The 21,186-nt window shown below is 36.6% G+C and overlaps 1 protein-coding gene across 1 annotated transcript in view; it reads right to left on the bottom strand.

Annotated features, from left to right (window-relative positions):
• LOC145764648 (inactive tyrosine-protein kinase 7-like) overlaps positions 1-15,170 on the bottom strand; it is a 33,770-nt gene extending 18,600 nt beyond the window's left edge. The window contains exons 1-5 of the mRNA XM_082576291.1: positions 15,082-15,170; positions 13,746-13,914; positions 13,371-13,504; positions 9,784-9,892; positions 3,742-3,950 (exon numbers count right to left, since the gene is read on the bottom strand). Coding sequence (XP_082432417.1) covers positions 3,742-3,950; positions 9,784-9,892; positions 13,371-13,504; positions 13,746-13,914; positions 15,082-15,124 — 664 coding nt within the window. The 5' untranslated portion in view covers positions 15,125-15,170. The remainder of the gene's footprint in view (positions 1-3,741; positions 3,951-9,783; positions 9,893-13,370; positions 13,505-13,745; positions 13,915-15,081) is intronic.
• Positions 15,171-21,186: the final 6,016 nt, after the last annotated feature.

Consider the following 21,186-nt stretch of genomic DNA (forward strand, 5'->3'; position numbering starts at 1 on the left):
TCATCAACATTGTACGTAAAACTGACATCCACAGTAAACTATTTGAACGGGCTGATAAGCTTTCAAATGCATAGCTTGAAAAAGTGAGCTGATGGTACATCATCACTTGTTAGTGAGACATAAAACGAGCTCAATTGAAAGATGGTCAAAATGATGTCGCGGTTAGACACGGATCGTCAATCACATTTCGTTTTCCATCAGCAGCTACCGGCTTGTAAGTAAACAAGGACAAAAGAAAGTACTTTCTCTTGCGCTTGTTTAGACGAAAATAACCGAAAGTTTTGAAGATGAGCAAAGCTGCTAAAAACAGCAAGCAAAACCTATAATTTAAACTACCATGTTATGTTACTGCAAAAATTATGTAGATTATTTGACAGCGTTCTTAGTTGATTTCATCGTTATCTTTATGCTTTTCAATAACTTAATTGCTTCTCCAGATTTTAAAGAAGCCGTCATCTGCGGTGGCGAAAGCTTTATTATTCAAGTTGTTATGTGAGCTAACACATGGATTTTAAATTCAAACAGACTCTCAAATAACTAATCGCTGAACATCGGCAAACACTGAAAAACCTAAAAAAAGATTGGATTTTCTAGCTTGAAATACTCCCCATTGAAACAAACCTCATTGTCGATTTCATTCAACTATCCAATCTACTGCCTCAGAAGTTATTTGAACGGTTTCTATAAAGTCGCTTAGCGGATCAAAAGCAAAAATGAGAAGCCATATTCTCTGACGTAAAACCACATTTTTTATGACTTCATAACTTTGTGACCATATACACATAGTTTATTACTTGAACCGCCATCAAAGGCTCCGCTGATGCGAAAATTTAATTTTACATCGTTGCAACGTCATTGAACTCGAAGTCACCCAGACTGCAAAATCCGTCATTTTTACGTCGGACGTTGAAATCGGACGTTGAAACAATGTAAAAATGACGATATTGCAGTCTGAGTCAGTTGATTTTGCTCTAGCAAAATTAGCCACGGAACACAACAGATATTTTTCATTCATGATAAATCTTACTTTTTACACTTCTATGCTTTCACTGTGAACCTCAAAGATAACCGTTTTATAGATAGGTAGCAAGTTGTTCAAAGTGAAATCTTAGTCTGGCGATGTTGAAAAGATGTAAAAAGAACTTTCGTTTGAAAAAAGATAGAGTTTTGCATAACATTTTTTTTAATCGGACGTAATAGCGCAACCTCATAATAATGAAGCATAAAATGAAGACTGAACAAGTGGAATATAGAAAGAACTGAATTATTATCTCGCCTCATTTGCTGAAAATTCAGATAAGACATGCCAGTCACTGCAGTCACTCCAGTCAGCATACAGCCATACAGGAACCACTAGCCTTTTGTTAGTTAAATGTTTCACTGGGTTGAAAATAAGCATTAACAACAGCTGTCAGCTGGTGAGTGAAGTTAGATAACCAAACATGATATTGAGGGAGCAAAACCAGGCAGTTAATCGAGAACATTAGTTCATATGTTTACAATCTTTCAGGAGTTTCTCCGTCTCGTGTGAATTTTCTCAAGTTTTATTCTACAGTCCTCTCACCTATCTAAGTTGTAAAAAGTAGGAATTAGCTGTCTTCACCGCTACATTGCCTACAAGGATGTGTATTAATATTCACAAAGTATCCGAAGCCTAAACGGGTACAAATCAACCGTGACATAGAAATTTACAAAATAAGGCAATCAGTCGTGGGCGTCAGTCTATTGAGCAAAAATTCTGAGACTGAAGAAACTTTTGCAAGCACCCACATGACAACTGCAGATTAACTTGCAGCGCATTGCGGTCAATGAAATGAAGCGCTACCGCTTGTTTGGCAAGACATTTGCAAGGTGATCACAAAACCTGCAAACACCTTGCTCGCAGTGCGGCGCAGAGCACCCTGGCCTTTCCCAGACAACAAATCAGTCGTTTTTACATATTTTTAACCAGTCGTCTGTTGACGTTGAATCAATGTAAAAAGCGACTGATTTGCAGTCTGGGTTGTAGCTATACAAGCCAGCAAAAGTCGCCTTTGTTGCATCGCTTCAACGTGGTTCGATAACTGATCAAAACACCAAGTCATCCTCTTGGGCAAAACAAGAGAAACGCAACCTAAAGATCTTGCCCACGCCTGCTGGGGAGGTTGTATTGTATAACGAATCACGTTATAAAAGACAAGCTGCCACAGCTTGATTAGACAAGAATGCACTTGCGATTCGGAGTTGTAAAGCTGTTCAACCAAACAAAATCTTTAATTTCTTCGCGCTCAAATATTCGCAGCAAAGCGTTGGTTACGGGAATGCAAAGGGATGATGCAGATAGCACTGTAAAAGTTGTCCTTTGTTACATCGTTTCAACGTCAAGTAATGTTAAAATGACATTTTTTTCTCAAACCAGCACTAGGGTGATTTTTTGAAGTCATAGTGTCAAACAAGGTCAACTGAGCACAATTGAATTTTTAACTAAACAAAACTGTGTTGGACAATCCGTTTTTACATCGATGAAAGAAATTTAAACGTAACAACAACATCAACAGGAACCAAGTTTTATCAACAATTGAGTCATTATGGACGCTTTCAACGTAATTATTGTTACAATTAGTCATTTCATTCAAGTCAAAACACCAACCTATGACTCCTCCGACCGCAAGTGGACAGCAAATAGAACAGTCTTATACTGATGTGACGTTTTTATACGTTGCATCAACGTTAAAACAAAAACCTCTAAACCCACTCTCGACAATTACAAAGCCACAAAACAGCTTTACTTGTTATCTATGAGAATACAAATAAGTAGAGTTTTTTGCACAGAACTGTACTTCATTCATTAAACGTTCTGCGTTCTCCAGTGCACCAACTCAACGTTCACGAATGCAAGGAATATATTACAACTTGACAACAGCCCGTCAAAGCAGTGATCGTGCAAAATTAACGCCAGTAATCAAATCGAACAGCTGCTTGGAGGTGTATCCTCTGCTCAATTGGAAAGAGTATTAGATAACGACAGCGGAGAAGGGCTTTGTAACGTCATTACCCAGCCAGCCAATCAGTCCTTTTTGCATTGATTCGACGTTTGCAAACATTAAATCATTGAAAAAGTGGCTGGTTTGCTGACTGGACACTGGACAGTCAAGCAACCTTGATACTTCCTCACATTGACTAAACGTGTAAAAACGTCAAATAAGAGAAAATATGCTGGTGATTTTTGTGAAGATACTGACGAGCCCAGCCTCATGGGCGAAACACGGTGTCTATCGCTGTCAATTCTTGCTACAAATCGGCTGCCGAGAAACATACTGGTTATTTTTGTTAGTAGAGTGTCTTGCTAAGGTTGCTCGAAGTGAACGCGGAAGAAGCAATGCGAAAAATAAATCTGTCCAGGCTGAAGACGTTGAGCCATTGTGAAAGAAGACCGATTAGCTGCTTGCTAATTTACCTTGTTCCTTAGATCACAGTGTCTAGAAACAAAAACGTCAACTAGCTGACGAACACTTAAAGGCTTGGTTTAGTTTATGACTTGGCACTGCCACTACTTTAAAGTTTTTATTGGTCGTGCTATCAAGTGCAGGCCGCGGTTAAAAACTATATGCACATAACCGATAGGACGGTGAAGACAATTTTGCAGATTCGATAGTTTCAGAGAGCAGCCAAAATGCGCAGCTCTCTCGAAAGTACCACACAAACTGACAGTGGGTGACTTCCGTTAAAACAGCAGCTAGATATGAAAAATTCACGACTTACTCAGCACGTGAAGTTTGAAAGCACCGCCAGCGGGGGTGCACTTATGTCGGTTTGAAAGGGGGCCAAACGGGTAGGTGGCACAACAAGTGTAACTCCCATCATCAACTCCAATCTTCGGCCGCCTAATGATGATCTTCCCATCTTTAATGCGGATCGCTTTTCTTCCTCGGATTCGAGTTCCGTTCACATACCATGAGAGGTTGTTAGGTCTGAGAAGAGAAAAAAGTTGAAAAATGAACAATTGCGTTAATCACCAATACAATGAATAGTGAATACAGTAACAGTACCGTAGTACTTATGTTTTGAGCCATCAAAGTAAACCAGTATATTTATTCGGATGTCATAATTAACCCGTAACGTCCCCAAGGTTTGCCACAAACAGTGAAGACACCCATACATAAGAAGTTATCTGCGGAGGATCCCTTCAAAACCGGCAACCATCTTGTTGATAAAACTATGCAAATGCAAGCCAGTTGATGTAATATAACCACCAGATCATTGCAAAAACGGCAAAGATGTATGACGTATGTGAAGTTTCATCAAATATGAGCATTTTGATGTATAAATAATCTGACAAGAGACATAAAAAAGATGAATATCAGATTGCAGCAAATAAGGACGATAATGGTGTTTTGATGCAACTTTATACCACTGACGGAACAACTTAGCGTCAAAACATCACTCAAAATAGCTTGGTATGCAAGGCAGGTCATTAACATTGAAACCACCAAATCCAACAATCATTAGCTTTTGCAGAAAAACATTAGCTCTATTGTTAACTTAAAGAGCAAACTGCAAAGATCGTTTACTTTTACATCAGCCATACATGTTGAAAATTCGTAAATAACAAAGCAATTCCTTGCAAAGAGAACTGCTTTACAAACATATTTATGTCAAGGTTGATTGTTCAGAATTTGGTTGATTGCAAGCGCTTGATTGATTAGAAATTTACCACAATTGCTGCGATGGAACATTGCTGTCATCACTAGCAGCCTTAAAACGTTTATTAAATTAACCTTTTTTGTTTTTCAGTGGCAAGAGTTCAGGAATATATTTTGGAAGTTGCCATAAAATGTAATTGTGGATGTGGACCCTTCGACTAGTGAAGAAAGCTTTCAGTGTCTGTCATTAATAGTGCAAAAAAAACTTGGAAACCCTAAGGCTTGTCCAATTGTTGATGCACATTCTGAACAAACTAAATGCGGGTGGTCCTTGAGAATGAACGACAATGGGTTGACTGAAGTTTAACAATATTAAGCTAAACACAGCTTCAAATTCAACTGGCAAAATCATCTTTTTGACACTGGTTTAACGTCCGGAAACATTAAATCGATAATGAAACGCCATTTTTTTTTATTGTAGTGGGAAGATTGACACGCTAGAAATTAGATGAAACCACTAAACGTGACAGACGCTCAACTAGATTTGTTCCATGAAAATAAGTGGAAGTAATTGACTTTACACAATCTCCACTTCACGACAGGTTTTCATTTTCATAACAATGCACTCCCAACCGCCCACGTCGCAAAAAACAGATCTGATAAACCAGCGGTCCCCAACCTTTTTTCTATCACGGACCGGTTTTAAAATGAAAATCGCCTCTCGGGATGGCAACTAGGACAAAATAAGTTTAACGTTAGGCTACTTTCATAGATCTAATTTTTATAGCGGTTAAAACACACTTCAAGTTATTAGTAGACTGCATAGGCTGGTCCTGGTACCGATCTTGGCTTTTGAGGGGCTCTTAATATTTTACCGGTAGGCTAGTGGGCCTACTTTACCGTATTCCTTAACTCTATTTTCTGACACCATGCGTTCACAGTCGCAATGCCACCAGAGGGATGGACAATACGGGATGGGAAGGAGCGAGCGAGAAAATTTTGAAAAAATGTAGAAAATTTACGCTTTTTTGGGTAGCATGCGACCAAGTGTGCCCTCTCTGGGTCCGTCACTGCTTTGATAGATATAATATACAGCAGGTTATAGGTGAGATTTCTACGTGTTAAGTGCACAATTGCAATTGCTTTCACTATAATCATATTATTTTATGGCTAGTTCAGTTCAGTTCAGTTTATTTTTTGTTTTGTTGGCGAAAAAGAAAGACACAAAAAGCAAAAACACAATAAACACAAATAATTCGCGCAACAAGGATGGCAGCGAAAGACCAAAAGGTCACCAAAGTCAGCTGCCACCCAAACATTTAAACAAAAGACCCAAAATTAAGAACATTAACACATACGGTATATAATAAATAGCACAATACCAGCACTTTAATTTGTAAAAATTAACAATGGAATTAACAATACATTAACAATGGAATAACACAGGGCAACATAAAAAAAATATTGTGAAGAGAAATAAGCGGATGATACGTTTCAGGAGTGATCATTGTACAAATTCTTTAATAAACATTTATATTTAAATTTAAAAACATTGTAAGACTTTTCTTTTATTTCTTTTGGTACTTGATTCCATAGTTTCACTCCATTAAAACATAGCATCTTCTTTCCAGAGTTTGACGTTGTAGAAGGCAAATATAAATCATTTTTTTGGTTCTGACGGGTTTTATGATGGTGAATTTCATTTACAAAAATAAAGCAGCCAGCAAAGGCCCGGGGCAGCATTTTGTGCACATATTTGTACATAAATTTTGCAGTTTCTAATTTAATAATATCGTCAATTTTGAGCACATTAAATTGATGATAAAGAACAGTTGTATTTGTTGACCTCGGCAAAAATAGGCAGGATCGAATGAACTTGTTTTGTAACACTTGTAGTGGAGCAAGCAATGTAGAGTTAGCTCGTCCCCAATTTATAATCGAGTATTGGATCTTGGATTGAAACAAAGCATAATATAAAGCCCGTAATACTGTTAAAGGGGCAATGTATCTCAGCTTAAATGCTATGCCGCAGACCTTTGCGAGCTGCTTTCTAAGATTAATAATATGACTATCCCATGTCAATCGCTCATCCAAAGTTACACCTAGATAGTTTATACATTTCTTCCTTTCGATGGATCGGCCACTAATGGACAGACTAAAATTTTCTGCTGCACTTTTTCTGTTGCAGAGGATCATATAAGTAGTTTTACTATAATTTAATGAAAGTTTATTGGATTTCATCCACACATCAATTTTTTCTATTTCTCTATTGACATTTTTTTGGAGAGATGACAGGCATTTATCTGACATATGAAAGTTTGAGTCATCAGCAAAAAGTGTAGTTGAAAAAGAAGATGCATTTGGAAGATCATTCACATAAAGAAGAAAAAGCAAGGGACCAAGGATTGACCCCTGTGGGACACCACATTTAACAACATTAAAATTAGAATTCTTACCGTTAATCTTTGTACTTTGCATTCTATTTGTTAGATAAGATGTTAAAACGTTTAAAAACTTGCCACGAAAGCCATAATGGTGAAGTTTTTTTAAAAGTATGCCATGATCAACTGTATCGAAAGCTTTACTTAAATCAACAAAAACCGAGCATGTGTATTTATGATCATTCAAGTTAGAAAGTAAATCATCATAAATTTTTGTCAATGCTAAGCTTGTTGAATCATTTTCACGAAAACCATGTTGAGCTGGGGTTAAAATATTATATTTGTCAATAAAATTCATCATCCGTTTATATAGAATTTTTTCGAAAATTTTGGCAAAAGTTGGCAATAAAGAAATTGGTCGCAAATCTGTAAAGTGTAAAGGTGAACTAACTTTTGGTACAGGTATTATCAGACTCTTTTTGAGTACATCAGGAAAAATTTCTTGCAAGACACATTTATTCAGTACTTTTGTTAAAAAAGGGCATATAATTACATTAGCCATTTTAATAAATTTAGAAGGTATTTCAAAAATGCCTGAAGCTTTATTTGCTTTGAGGCTCCTTATAGCATCAGATACTTCTATCTCATTTATATCAGGAAAGCCAAAAGAAGAACATTTTCTGTTTAATATGAAAGATTCAAAATTTACATTTGAATTTGGAATTTTAGCTGCCATTGAAGTTCCAATATTTGTGAAGTAATTATTTAATAAATTAATGAATTCAATAGAATCTGTTTTATAGCTTTTATCATTTATAGTCATAGTTGAAGGAAGCTTTTTATTATTCGAATTTCTTTTCCCCTCTATCATCTCATGAATGATCTTCCATGTTTTCTTGGAGTCACTTTTTGTTTCTTCAAACTTTTTTTTATAATGTTGATTTTTCAGTGATTGTTTCAAATGATTCAGCTTATTGCAATATGCTTTGTATTTCCTCTTTGCTGATTCATTTTTATTTTTTATCCAATATCTAAATAGTCTGTTTTTTGTTTTAATAGATTTATGAATGCCTTTTGTTATCCATGGTTTGTTAGAGAGCTTAATTTCAGTTCTCGACATGTTTCTAAGTGGTGCATGTTTATCTAGTGTTGCTTGAAATCGCATAATAAAAGAGTGCATCAAGTTGTCTGCGTTATCACAATCAGTATTTACTTCATTCAAATTAGACTCTAAATCGCATAAGAAGCTGTCAAGACAAAAGTTTTTTAAGCTTCGAATTTTTTTAGTGGGTGAAGTACACACTACATTTTTATTTTTAACACATAAGAAAATAGGTAAATGATCAGAGATGTCATGTAAGCAAATGCCATAGGCATTTTGGTTACAAGTTATGTTTGTGTAGATGTGATCTAGTAGGCTTGGATTAGATTCTCCACAAAATCTAGTTGCACTTGTTATCAATGACTGGCAGCCTGCAGCTTCAAGGGCTTCTTTATAATTTAATACTGCAGGAGACTTTGCAGCCTTTAACAAGTCAATATTTATATCTCCACAAATTATGTATTTACATCGAGAGTTTTCTAATTTATTTAAAGAATCAATTATTTTGTCTTTGAATGCAGAAAAAGCGTAACTAGGATGACGATATATGACTCCTACAATAATACTTGGTGAGTTTTTTTGCACAATTTCAACCCAAAGATTTTCACAATTGGGTATATCAATCGAAAGGTCTTTTCGCTCATTAAATACATTGCCTTGTTTTAAGTAAAGTGCAACACCACCAGCACTGCTACAAGAATCCTTATGTAGTATGACATAGCCTGGTAAGGAATAATTAAGGAACGACATACTTTCAACCAACTCAAACACTTCACCACCATTTTGAATGAGTTTTGTCTCGACCCGGTGGCTGGGGACCTCTGTGATAAACAACCAAGAAATTTTCTAGAAACTTATGTCAATGGCAGACAATTCTTAATCCTATCATATTAGATTGAAAGTTTTAATCATGAAAAGGTGTGAAGACAATTTTGTTTTGCACTCCATTACACTTTTTAATACTTTACTCATTATATTTCGTCACCTACTTTTTTGATCAATTCGTACAAACAATGAGTCAATGCAAAAAGAAGAAACAAACATTGTGCAAACAAAACAACCCTTTCACAACACTGCGTGCATTGCATGCAGTGCATGCAACACTGCATGCATTGTACGAAATCAAAAAGTGATTTGCTATTTAAGAATAAAAACAGTTCCAAATCTCGTTTCGAAATAAAAAGCGTTCGTCATCAAGACGAAACAAAACGCAACAGAATCTTGAAATGTGCAAGTTATAGTAGGTGGCATTGAGCCATGCTCATCGAAGAACTGTTTGTGTATCATTCCAAAAATACACTATTTCGAAACGAAATTTCGTCTCGGCGCAAAATTACTGTTTTTCATTTCATTTCGCTTGTTTCAAAAGCATTCGTATCATGCCGAAAGACTTTGATAGAATACAATTTTATTTCCGGCAAAAAAATCGTTTCTAACAATCCTAACAAATATATATAGGCTACGGTACTTCTTTTCCTTACTTAGCTGGATAGATGTCAACAAATTTTGAAATCGATGGTTTTATTTTACAGATATGAATGAGTGTTGAAAAATTGAATGTAAAAGCACAAACCCAGCAAAAAACAGTAGTTAATTGACACCAAAAATTACGTGTTAGTTGGGCAAAACAAAATGTTATGAACAACGACTATGAGAACCTAAAGTGCCAAGAGCTTACTTGGGAACGCCAGTGATGTTGCATTTCAATGTGACCCCTCCCTTCACATTGGGTAGAATCTGGGAAGGCTCTAAAGGGCTCTTTAGTTCCACGTTCCCAACTTGTAACCCTGAAACGTAAAAAAACACGTGACAACACGAAAATAACTAAACAAGTAGGCCACACGTTTATATTATAGTATATAAAAAAAGGAACGTAACTGCAATTACGGTAAGTAATGTGACTTGATCATTTGTCAAACAAGCGCATAAAAATGTTATGGACGTTTAATGGAAAAGAACAACACCGATTTATGTTTCTGGAACTGAAGGTGAGATTAAGCGTGTGAAAATGAAGAATACTTTATAAAACGCATATCTACAAGTCTCATTTTTAAATAGGTTTTTCGACATATTATTGAGGGGTCTGCTACTATTCGGTGAGTCCGATTCGGTAAGTCCAATTCGGTGAGTTCCTAACCCCTAACCCTAAAACGGCAATGATAATTATGCTACGGTACCCAATATTTCAAAAAAAAATTCAAAAAATCACCGAATAGGGAATCGGACTCACCGAATTGGACTCACCGAATCGGACTCACCGAAACGGGCCATTCCGATTATTGAGAGCTTTTATTCATAGTGGGTCATGCTGTGAGAAATGAGAAAATTACTTTCTGTCTATCAATGAAGTGACACTTAAACTTATCAATTTTGCCTTTCTTCAAACAACACAATAAATCAACAACAAAAGGTTTGGTTGTAGTGAGGCTTTGTTGACTTTGGGTAAACACCAAACAATCTCCAGCATAACTGCATAGTGCATACTACTACTGACATTAGTGCATATCAAGGTTGTGCGGTGTATGATAAGCCGCACTACACTGTACAAAATTTCATAAAACACAGTGAAACGTAGATCAACCTTGCTGACACACGTTTTCTGTAATAACTATTCTCTTAATAGCATCGTAGCAATTCTCACATAAAAAGTGCATCCAGAAAGTAGGCTATGCAAAGGATATTTCAGGGTTGACTTAATTGAGAGTCAAACTGAAAAGACATCAGTGAAATTTTGTTTTGTGTGAACAAAGCCTATTTACACTCTTACATTACAGCATATTTTCTGTCCTTAGCACAATCAAATCGGCATTGGGCTAAAGTTTGTCAAAGCAATTTATAAAAAATTTATCATTTTTTTTAAAATATCACCAACACATATATACATACGATAGGCTAGCCAATGAGGAAACGAGTTAAAACAAATACACTCTTCTCTGGTAGTAAGTTTGTCGCTTTTACATTGATTCAACGGATGCAAAGCCCAAATTGATAATAAGTATTTGTTAGATGGGTTAAGCGTTAAGTCTCAGTAAATTGCGTTTGGAACTGAGAAAACAAAAATATGCTTTCATCACCCCTACAAAAACACAACCTTTCCAGCAAGTGTATTCTGCATTGTTGTTACATCTTTTCAATGCTAGGTGACGTCGACCTCAAACACAAAGCTTCTGGCAAGATTTACGGCTTTGAAGCCACATCAAAAGCACATGCCGAAAGGTTATTTGACCTATGGCCGCATCACTCGCTCATAAATGTCTTGCCTCAATGGCAAAGGTCAACGCACAGTGCAGTGTATGAAACAGCTTGCCAACATTAAACAATCATATTTCGTTGTTGGTGTTTACCAGAGTGAAAATAAATTTTTTTTGAGAAATTTCACATCGAATAATCAATATACGAACACAACAAATTGTGTGGTTGAAAAACTCAATCATTCAAATTACACAATGTGAGAGTTTGTGAGACAATTATTATTAATTTTTTATTTTTGAAATAAATCCCATATTTGAAACATTTTTGTATTTGAACATCTAAATAAACTGCAAACATAAAGGCTTTGGTGACAGTAGCTAAATCAACTTCGGCACTCCACAATGCTGTATAGATACAAAAACCTATTCAACTGATGCAAACTCAAAACAACTTCAAAGTTACCGTACTTTGACAGTTTTTGTTCTTTAATTCAGTTGAATCATGGCCACGTCTTCTCCTTGGCTGCCTAGGAACTCTTTGAAGCAGAAATGATCAGACGGTGCCCGACAAATTGTTCGTAAGCAATTGGTTCGTAAAACAATTGTTCGTAAAATTAATTCTTCGTAAAACAATTCTTCCTAAAGCATTTTTTCGTGGATGCAGTTAAAATTTGATGTATACGAAGAAATGCTTTACGAAGAATATTGTTTTACGGATTTCATTTTACGAAAAAAAAACATGTTTCTCTGACACCAAGAAAACAGCACAGGGTCAGGGACACCAGCGACATCCCCCAATCAGAGTCAAGTCAACAAAATAGTTCACAAGTGCCAAGTGGTTGTTGGCAAAAATATAAAGCGATTCTTTTCCAGAATAACAATAATTTTGACTCAAGAATGGCAAATTATTTTTCATCATGCAGAGACAAACCCAGCTAAATTGATTGACTTATTGCTAAATTGTTAGCTTAACCTAAGTTGAGATTTGTAGAGCTTTGGTAGAGAGTTTGTATTGTTGAACCATAGATAAGTTGAGGTTTGAAGCATATGAGGTTTTTACTCCATTTTTAAAGTAAAAATGTCACAGTATTGAACCTTCTAACAAAAGTAAAAACTACAACTACAGTACTAGAAAAAAGGGTTAAAACTTATGATATGTTGCCATACAAGCAATACACTTCCTCAATCACTTCCCGTATGATGCACTGGATGGTTCATAAATAGAAATCAATTAACAAGATTATATATAGCAATAACTACAAGATCTAGTGACAAAAATACAAAAACCAAATGTACAGAAGACGACTAGCGCAGCTTTATACCAATCATCATGTGCTGCCTCCGAGATGAAGGTTGGCTGCACATTTGCTTTCCCAATTCCCATGTCATGTTAGCCATTAACCAACTTTCACATCAACAGGGCACAAAACATTTGAAATATATATTTATAATATAGGTATATAGTAATTAAAATTGTTAAAGTCAACATAAAACTCGCTGTTTTGAGTTTATTTTAAATTAATTTATGGCTTTCCAAAGTTTAATTCGATTTTGCACCATTAAGAAATTTACTACAAATTCAATCATGGCAAAAACTCATAAATCTCAACTGGAGTCCACCGGACAAACAAAAAAAGTCTTTTTCACAACTTATTTTCACAGTATGCCTTTGACCTGTTCAGTGTTTTTTTTAAGGTGTTTTGGGGGACCGAAACGGTTCCCAAAATTTCTCCAGCGGTTTCTCAAAATTTGGACTTGCAACTACAGTAGAAAAGTAATGGTTGTTTCTCGCTATGTCTTAAGCAAATATGGCTATTTTTTGGTATTTAAATGAAACACTTGTGGTCTCTTAAAACTACTTAGCGGTCACCCAAACCAAACCTTAAAAAAAACCTGGACCTGTTCATAGCTAGCTAAACAAAAGTGTTTGATGTTTTTACTTCAAAGTGTTTGTTTGATCTGATGCAGGTGCTCATAGAAACTTTGAAATATTTATATACATTAAAAACTATATAAGTCCTTATTAATGAAAGTCACAAAATGCAGCCAAGTGTATGATACAACAAGCACTTACATTTAATATTGAGTTGAGCAGAACTTGAAACAAACTCTGCTCCAGTCGCATTTTCAGTTGCTTGGCATTGAAACTCGTTACTATCTAAATCTTTGTCAACTTCCCGGAAATACAAGTTACTCCCTTTTTGATACCTGAAAACCAAGAAATGTTATTCCATTATGAAAAATTTGAAGATCTTTACTAAAATTAAATATTCTACATGAGTTTACAATTACAAAAAATTCAACATTTGGTTGAATTAAGTGCAGGATTTATATATTATATATATAACATATGTGAGACTGTGGAAAACAAACGGATTTATATCTTCTAATTAATCGCTCTTCTTATAACAAACTGTGCCCTCTAAAAAAGCTTAATAATTATAATCACCTCCTTTGGTTGTTTGCAATCAGTTTCCCACCACTCAGCCACGATATCGTATAATTTTCTGCATCAGGACCTTCAACACTGCACTGAAGAAAGGTGGAATTGCCATTGACTACATCTTGACTTTCCGGTTTGTGATTAAAAATCGGATCACCAAATAAGCAGAAAAATGCTGAAAGGTAAAAATAAACATATGATTGAAAATATGTGACAAAAATTGGTACCAAAAACAATCACCCAAACCCAGTTAGTGTGAGATAAAATACAGCTCAGCCAATGCATGATAGCAAATAAAAGTAATAGAGTTAAATAAAAGTTAATTAAGACATCACTGTTTCATACATAATCTCCTGTCAAAACTTAGAACCAGTGCTGTATTCGTAGGGTATACGGCGGTATACGCAGTATACTCGCTGCTTTTTCGAGCAATTATAGTATACCCTCTGGTTTTCCAAATAGAGTGCCTATATGCTATCTTTAGGCTACTGATTTTTGACAACTACTAACTAACTACTTAACCCTTTGAGGACCAACGGTATACGGGTGTACATACTGTACAATGGTACATGCGTGTACCATGAACCCGTTCTGAGAGTTTTATCATTCAATCAATTCATTCAGAGCATTGTTTGCAGAATAAAAACGAGACTTTGTGCTAATGCCGACACTAACAATGGTCAGCTACTGGTTGCTTTTGCTAACTTTGCAACCTGAAAAAATAATAGAAGGAAATTTGCGGCATGGAAAAGCAGAGGTGAGAAGAATTTGTAGACGCTTTGACATTGATGAAATACAGTCAATCCAAGGGTTAAGAGACTTTAGTGAAAAGTTGAAATTGTGCCCAATAATTTGAAAAGCCTCTCTTGACAGCTATTTCAACTTTCCTTGTTCTACAGCAGAATGTGAACGTGGTTTCAGCTTATTGAACGATATTATCACAGGTTCAAGAGCATCTTTGCTTATTGATAATGTGGGCTGTTCGATGTTTACTAAACTTAATTGCAATGGACCACCTGTGGCTCAATTTACTGCTAAAAAATATGTAAGATCCTGGCTGCCAAACCACCGATCAGCTAAAGATACTAAATCCCAAATTTGTAAACAGGATAAAGATGTACCGTAACTTAGATTCCTCTCGGCAGGCTGTTTGGAATGTAGGCCTATTCATAAAAAATAAACAATTTTGTACCTCTCGTCCAATTTTGATAAATCATGTTATGGTAGAATAAAGATTAGTATTTTGCAAATTGTGTATTTATCATTTTATCAAATCTGAGACAGTATACCCTGTGCTTTTTTTACAAATACAGCACTGCTTAGAACTATAATAATATCTTACTTGAGCAAAATAGAGATTTGAAAAATAATCCATGTAAATCCATAGCAGTTAGAAAAACACTTCTGACCAGTAAAAATGGATTGTCAACAGCATCAAAATATAGATTAAGTTGACTAACACAATTTTAAAAGCAACATTTTCATACAAAATAATGTATATCTGCCAATGTGTTATGGTATAAACCAATGTTTTTACAAAAGTACCAAAAACAAAATGAAAAAGAAACTAAAAAACTCAAAGACATTATCTATCAAAAAAATGAAAAAATGCTCAGGCTTAAGATATAGGGTTGCCATAGGTTAATATAAAAAAGAGCCCAATTTTTTGGGGGTTCTAAAATGGAGCCCAAGCAAAGAGATAGGCTATTATACAAAATTCTTCCAGAGCGCTTGATCATCAGTCCCAAATTATAAGTGTTTTTCCAGTTTTTCACATCTTTCAGACAGATTGGCAACCATGCATTCACTCAACTGTTTGTTAACATGACTACAAACAAGTACCAGTATAATACCTAAACACAAAAATTGGTTTAATTGCTTTTCATTATCAGCAGGCCTCGAAATTCAAGGCGGACATGTCCACCGTCACAGCATGTGATGTCCGCGGGAAGTACCCTCTAGATCGGTCATATTTGTCCGCCGAGAAATAACACAGGAACTAGCGATACAAATCGTCATAGCATAGCACGAACAATTGTTGCAAGAATATAATTTCCCGCGCATCTAGAAAATGTGAATACCGTACTTCATTACTTAGCTTCCAATCAAGCAGGAAAACTTTCGATTTTTCCGTTGCTTCAACGATTGATGACATTGAATCAGCGTAACAAAGGTGAATTCTTCGCCAAAAATCGATGGGAGTACCGGTAGCTTACTTTTACTCTAATCACGTGTAATGTAGTTCAAGTCTTACGTCACAGGGTCTGGCTTTGATCTCCGAGTAATATTGATAAGCAAAGGTTGGTTACAAACTTTGCTAAGTTTTGGTATTACAGTAAAGAAGAAAAGGCCCAGGGAAAATTTACTTTCGCTCACATGACACGCAAAAATAAACCTAAAAAAAAAAGTCTATGATGCAACTTTGCACAGCAGAAAATAGTAGCGTTAGTGTAGAAGTTTTTCGACTCATGCCAAGAGCATTGTGACGCAAGAAGCCACACGACCTCGTTCGGTGGAAATTAATCAGTTACGCGGCGTATTAAGCAGCTACACGGCGCTTTGACTCTTCAAGCGCACGTCGTTGGTCTGATGAAAGCCTTTCAGAGTGACTTCGCTGAAATTTTAAAAAGCCTTCTCAACCGTAGCTATAGTACTCAAATGGTGAAGAATTATTATCAAGATGAAGCATGACGATCGGCGCTAAAACTGGTGTGTCCGCCGTGAGACTTAATTTGTCCGCCGAGATAGCTGATCAGACTGGACACGTTTGTCCGCCGTCAACAAAAACGAATTTCAAGGCCTGGTGATGAGCTAACGCTTCAAGAATGTTACCCTCAAGACCATCAACAGTTTTGATAACCCACCAAGGTCGATCAACGTAGAAACTATCTTTTTGTCTTGTTTTTTTTTGCTCATATAAATTGTTAAAAAAAATTTACTAGTCTTTCTTTTCATCTTTCTACATTTGTACCTAAAAACTTTATTAAGGTGTTGCGACCATGCTATAACTGATTGTCCTGCTTTGGCATCATGCACGTTATAGCGTCCATGTTTTGTCGCTTAGAACTACCAGTTTCTAGACCCCTGTTATGTTTGACACATATTGTTTTTTGTTGTGATGGTCAGAAATAAAAACAAACTGAACTGTTGTCCACTGCATTTTCATGCAAACCTAGATCACAAAAGTTGCCAGGGTTGCCAGATATCAAAGCCTAAACATGCACATTTTTCAAAATTGGCATCTTTATACCAAATTGGTTATCCTGCTTGACCGAGGTCTCCAAAAACGCTGCTTCTCAATGAAATAACTACGAATTAGGTAAAAATCTTAAACATAATACAATTTTTACATAAAAATTTATATTATATTACTTAAAAAAAAAAAAAAGTAGCCCAATTGGGCGCCAGCCAAAAAAGCATGCCCAACGCGAATTTTTGTTGCCTGGAGAAATCAAAAGTAGCCCAATTGGGAGTAAAAGCGCCCAATCTGGCAACCCTATTAAGATAGTCGATTCTTAATATTCCTGGGTAGATGGAATGCAAAGGCCAAAACAACAAAACTAAGTTTAACAAAATGAAAAGTTAATTTTTAAACTTAGTCTATTATATTTTGTCTTTATAGTAGCAACATGTAACACAATGCAAACAATTGAAAGTGCTCATATATATATACTCCTATTTTGGTGTCATTAAATGCTAAGGCCAAATTAATTGCTCTCAAATGGATGGAATCCACAATCACCCATTAGTAAAATGTCATAGCAAATGTCTTCACCACTCAGCCATGCAGGTGACATAGCTGAAGATAGTTTAGTTAAAACAGACAAAATTTGAATACATATCTAGCCTTTTTGGCATTAAAAAAACAGGCTGTAGTTATATATATAGGCAGTGGCTATTTGACCGGCTCCGGTCTTTGAATCTGAAACACTATTTGACCGGTCATGACGTCACTACATAAGCACTTTTTTCTTTCAAAGCAAAAGACGATAAGCGCGTTAAGTTTTAAATTCAACACGTTTTCTTAAACTGAGTCCGTGGCACATACGTAACGTCTCGGGCTGCCATTTTAGAGGGAATGAGTTCGATACTATCCGGAAGCGTTCTTTTTTTTTTTTTTTTTTTTAATTACAAAAGGATACAAACTGATATGAATGAATCAACAAGTGAATAAAAAAGTTTCAAAACGAATTAAAAAAGTTTTTTCTAGTCTTTATTTTTAACAAATTCCTTTCATTTCTTAGCACAAATTCTCTGAAAAAATCACACCTTCTAATAGGCTGTAAGATTACGTTTCGCTGAAGTCCGAAGTTAAAAATTAAATCCAGTCTCATTGTCGCACACCAATCAGTCAAGTTTCAAATCATAATCTCAACCAACCCTTCAAGACAACTTTCCACTTTCAAATATTTAGTTAAAAAAAAAAAATAACGCTTCCGGATAGAATCGAACTCATTCCCTCTAGAATGGCAGCCCGAGACGTTACGTATGCGCAACGGATTCAGTCGAAAAAAACGTGTTGAATTTAAAACTTAAGGCGCTTATCGTCTTTTGCTTTGAAAGAGAAAAAGAAAAAAGTGCTTATGTAGTGATGTCATGACCGGTCAAATAGTGTTTCAGATTCAAAGACCGGAGCCGGTCAAATAGCCACTGCCTTATATATATTGTAACCATTGCATTTGAAGCTATTCATTAAGAGTTTCATTTGAAAGTTTCATTACATCATTCAAGTAAAAAGAATTGTTTCAAGGCAGGTCTTGCTACAGTTAGGTTAAGATTAGGGGATGCAACCTTAGTTCGTACCGTACCCTGAAAAGATCGAGAGAAAAAATTAAAAAAAGCGGATGTCGCTGATCACAGTTTCCGCAAACATTTTAAAATTTTCCCCCTGAAAAAATCGAGAGAAAGATAGCACAAAGCCGAAGTCGCTGATCCCAGTTTCCGCTAACCCTAACCCTCACGCTAACCCTTGCTCATCGTGGTTTCCGCAAACATTTTTCCGCAGTTTCCGCTAACCCTAACCATAGACTAATCTATGCTCTAACCCTAACCTTCGCTGATCGCAGTTTCCGCAAATATTTTTCCACAGTTTTCCTGCAAACCGCAGTTTCCGCTTACCCTAACCTTAACCATAGACTAATCTATGCTCTAACCCTAACTGATCGCAGTTTCCGCAAATATTTTTCCACAGTTTTCGCTAACCCTAACCCTCAAGTTTGTTTGCGGAACCTCCGATCAGCAAGTTCGGCTTTTTTTAATTTTTTCTCTCAATCTTTTCAGGGTACGAACTGAGGGTACGAACTGTTCAGGGTACGAACTAGGTTGCACCCAAGATTAGGATACTTTTTTCTGCTCAAAACTTCAAAATATTCCACATTACAAGTTTTGTTTAATGTTTAGGTTTTATGACAGAGTGATGTGGTATTGGTCACAGCGGTAAACCATAATCTCTTCGTGGGAAAATTTTAACTTAAAGTTCCCGAATCCGTTCGTCTGTATAAAATGACCGAAGAAACACACACTTGAACTTCTTTTCAAACAGTGTATTTCTGTAAAATTAGCCCGCGGCTATCGAAATGACTGGTGCAACGCCTTACACCTCTAAAAAACTGTCACTACGATACAGATTACTTGGATAAAAGACGGAGAATTTGTCCAGCTAGCAAGCACCAAATAAACCAGTTAAATGTGCGACCGACTTCCAACAAACAACTTCGAGAATGAATCAGAAAAATTTGTGATAACTCAAAGGCACGAGAGCAGTTCGTGTGACGCAATATTTCATGTTTAAACCGGTTTCAACAGGTTTGACACAGGTCTTACGATCGATGGTGCAATTTTGGCTCATGTTTTAGGAATTTCCATGACGTAATATTCAGTAGACCCGAACGGTTTCTACATGACGTTTGACCAGGCGAACAACCGTCTGGAACATAGCGGCCCCTAGTTATGACAGTCTGACATGGCATAACTAAAAAAGAATTGACGACAATTGTGAGCCAATGAATAAAAACACATGATACACAAATTGTTTGAATCGCTTACGATTAAGTTAATACGCAAATACAAAGGGCATGCAAAGAATGAACAGCAATAAGAATAAACACGACGATACATGAAATTGGTACCTTAGGTAGTAGGTACACGCAAAAAATGATGCTATATACAATGATTGCGATAATAACCGACTGTTCTGGGCTCAGACAAGTGTCGGCCACCGCAGACAAAACCAGGCTCAAACCCTAACACTTAGGTGTTCTTTACGGGGGCGAGGCACGAAATATCCCTCAACACATAGTCTACTTTCACTTTCCCCGTACTCTCATCATAGTTGCAGACGGCAACTTTAGCTCTACGAACCACAGGCTTCCCTTTCCTAATTTGTGGAACTACCTCATGCACCCTCCCAAGTTGATACTTCCCACGTTTACCAATGTCCTGGAGAGAACCTACCACTACAAGTTGACCAGGCTCCAAATTCTCGGCCATTTTTAGCCATTTTTTCCGGCCCTGAAGACCTGGCAAGTAAAAATCGATCCATTTACTCCAAAACTGCTGAGAAAGTGACAAATTGAACCGATAATCCCTTCTTAATTGGTCACGATCATGTGGTTGCCCAACAGCACAGTATGGGTCTAAGTATGGAGTCAAAAGTGAGGCAGGGGTGATGACAGTAAAATCCCTAGGGTCCTCACTCAAAGGTACCAAAGGGCGTTCGTTCACGATCCGAACGGCACTGCCTGTGTACGTAAGCAGTTCAATAAAATTGGGCTTACGAATTGAAGAGTCCAAAATGTGAAAAAATGCAATTTTAAATTGTTTAACCATTGCCTCCCAGGCGCCACCTTGCGCCGGAGCATACGGAGGTATAAATTCCCAGTTTATCTCTCTCTGTCTCAGGGCGTTGTGAAATTCAGCTGATTCTATCAACTCGGGTAACTTCTTAGATGCTGCCTGAAAGGTACTTCCATTGTCGGAATAGATAGCATTAACCTGCCCACGTAAATCTGTAAACCTTGTAAAGGCAAGTAAGAAATCACTCAGCGACAATGACGTAACCAGCTCAACATGAATAGCGCGAGATGCCATACATGTGAACAAGAGTCCCCAAGCTTTTTTGTGACTTCTACCTTCAACAAAGGTTAAAGGTCCAAGATAGTCTAAGCCGCAATCAAAAAAGGGTTTCCTATGCGCAGTTGTGCGAGACAAAGGTAAATCAGACATGAGCTGCCTTATAGGCCGTGCTTTTAGAAAAAATGGCGCTCCAAAGCCTAGCGGATCAAAATTTTGTCCAAGCTGACTGAGCATACTTCGGCGCGTGTGTTTAGCTAAGGGCTTTAAGGAACATGCGATACGCATCTCGTCAGACTCGGTTTGCCACACACAACCCAATGTCTTCGCTGATGGCAAAGTCATATTTTCAGTCTGAAAGTCAATGTCACGAATC

Source organism: Aplidium turbinatum, chromosome 1 (assembly GCF_918807975.1).
Source record: "Aplidium turbinatum chromosome 1, kaAplTurb1.1, whole genome shotgun sequence".
Classification (NCBI taxonomy): Eukaryota; Metazoa; Chordata; class Ascidiacea; order Aplousobranchia; family Polyclinidae; genus Aplidium; species Aplidium turbinatum.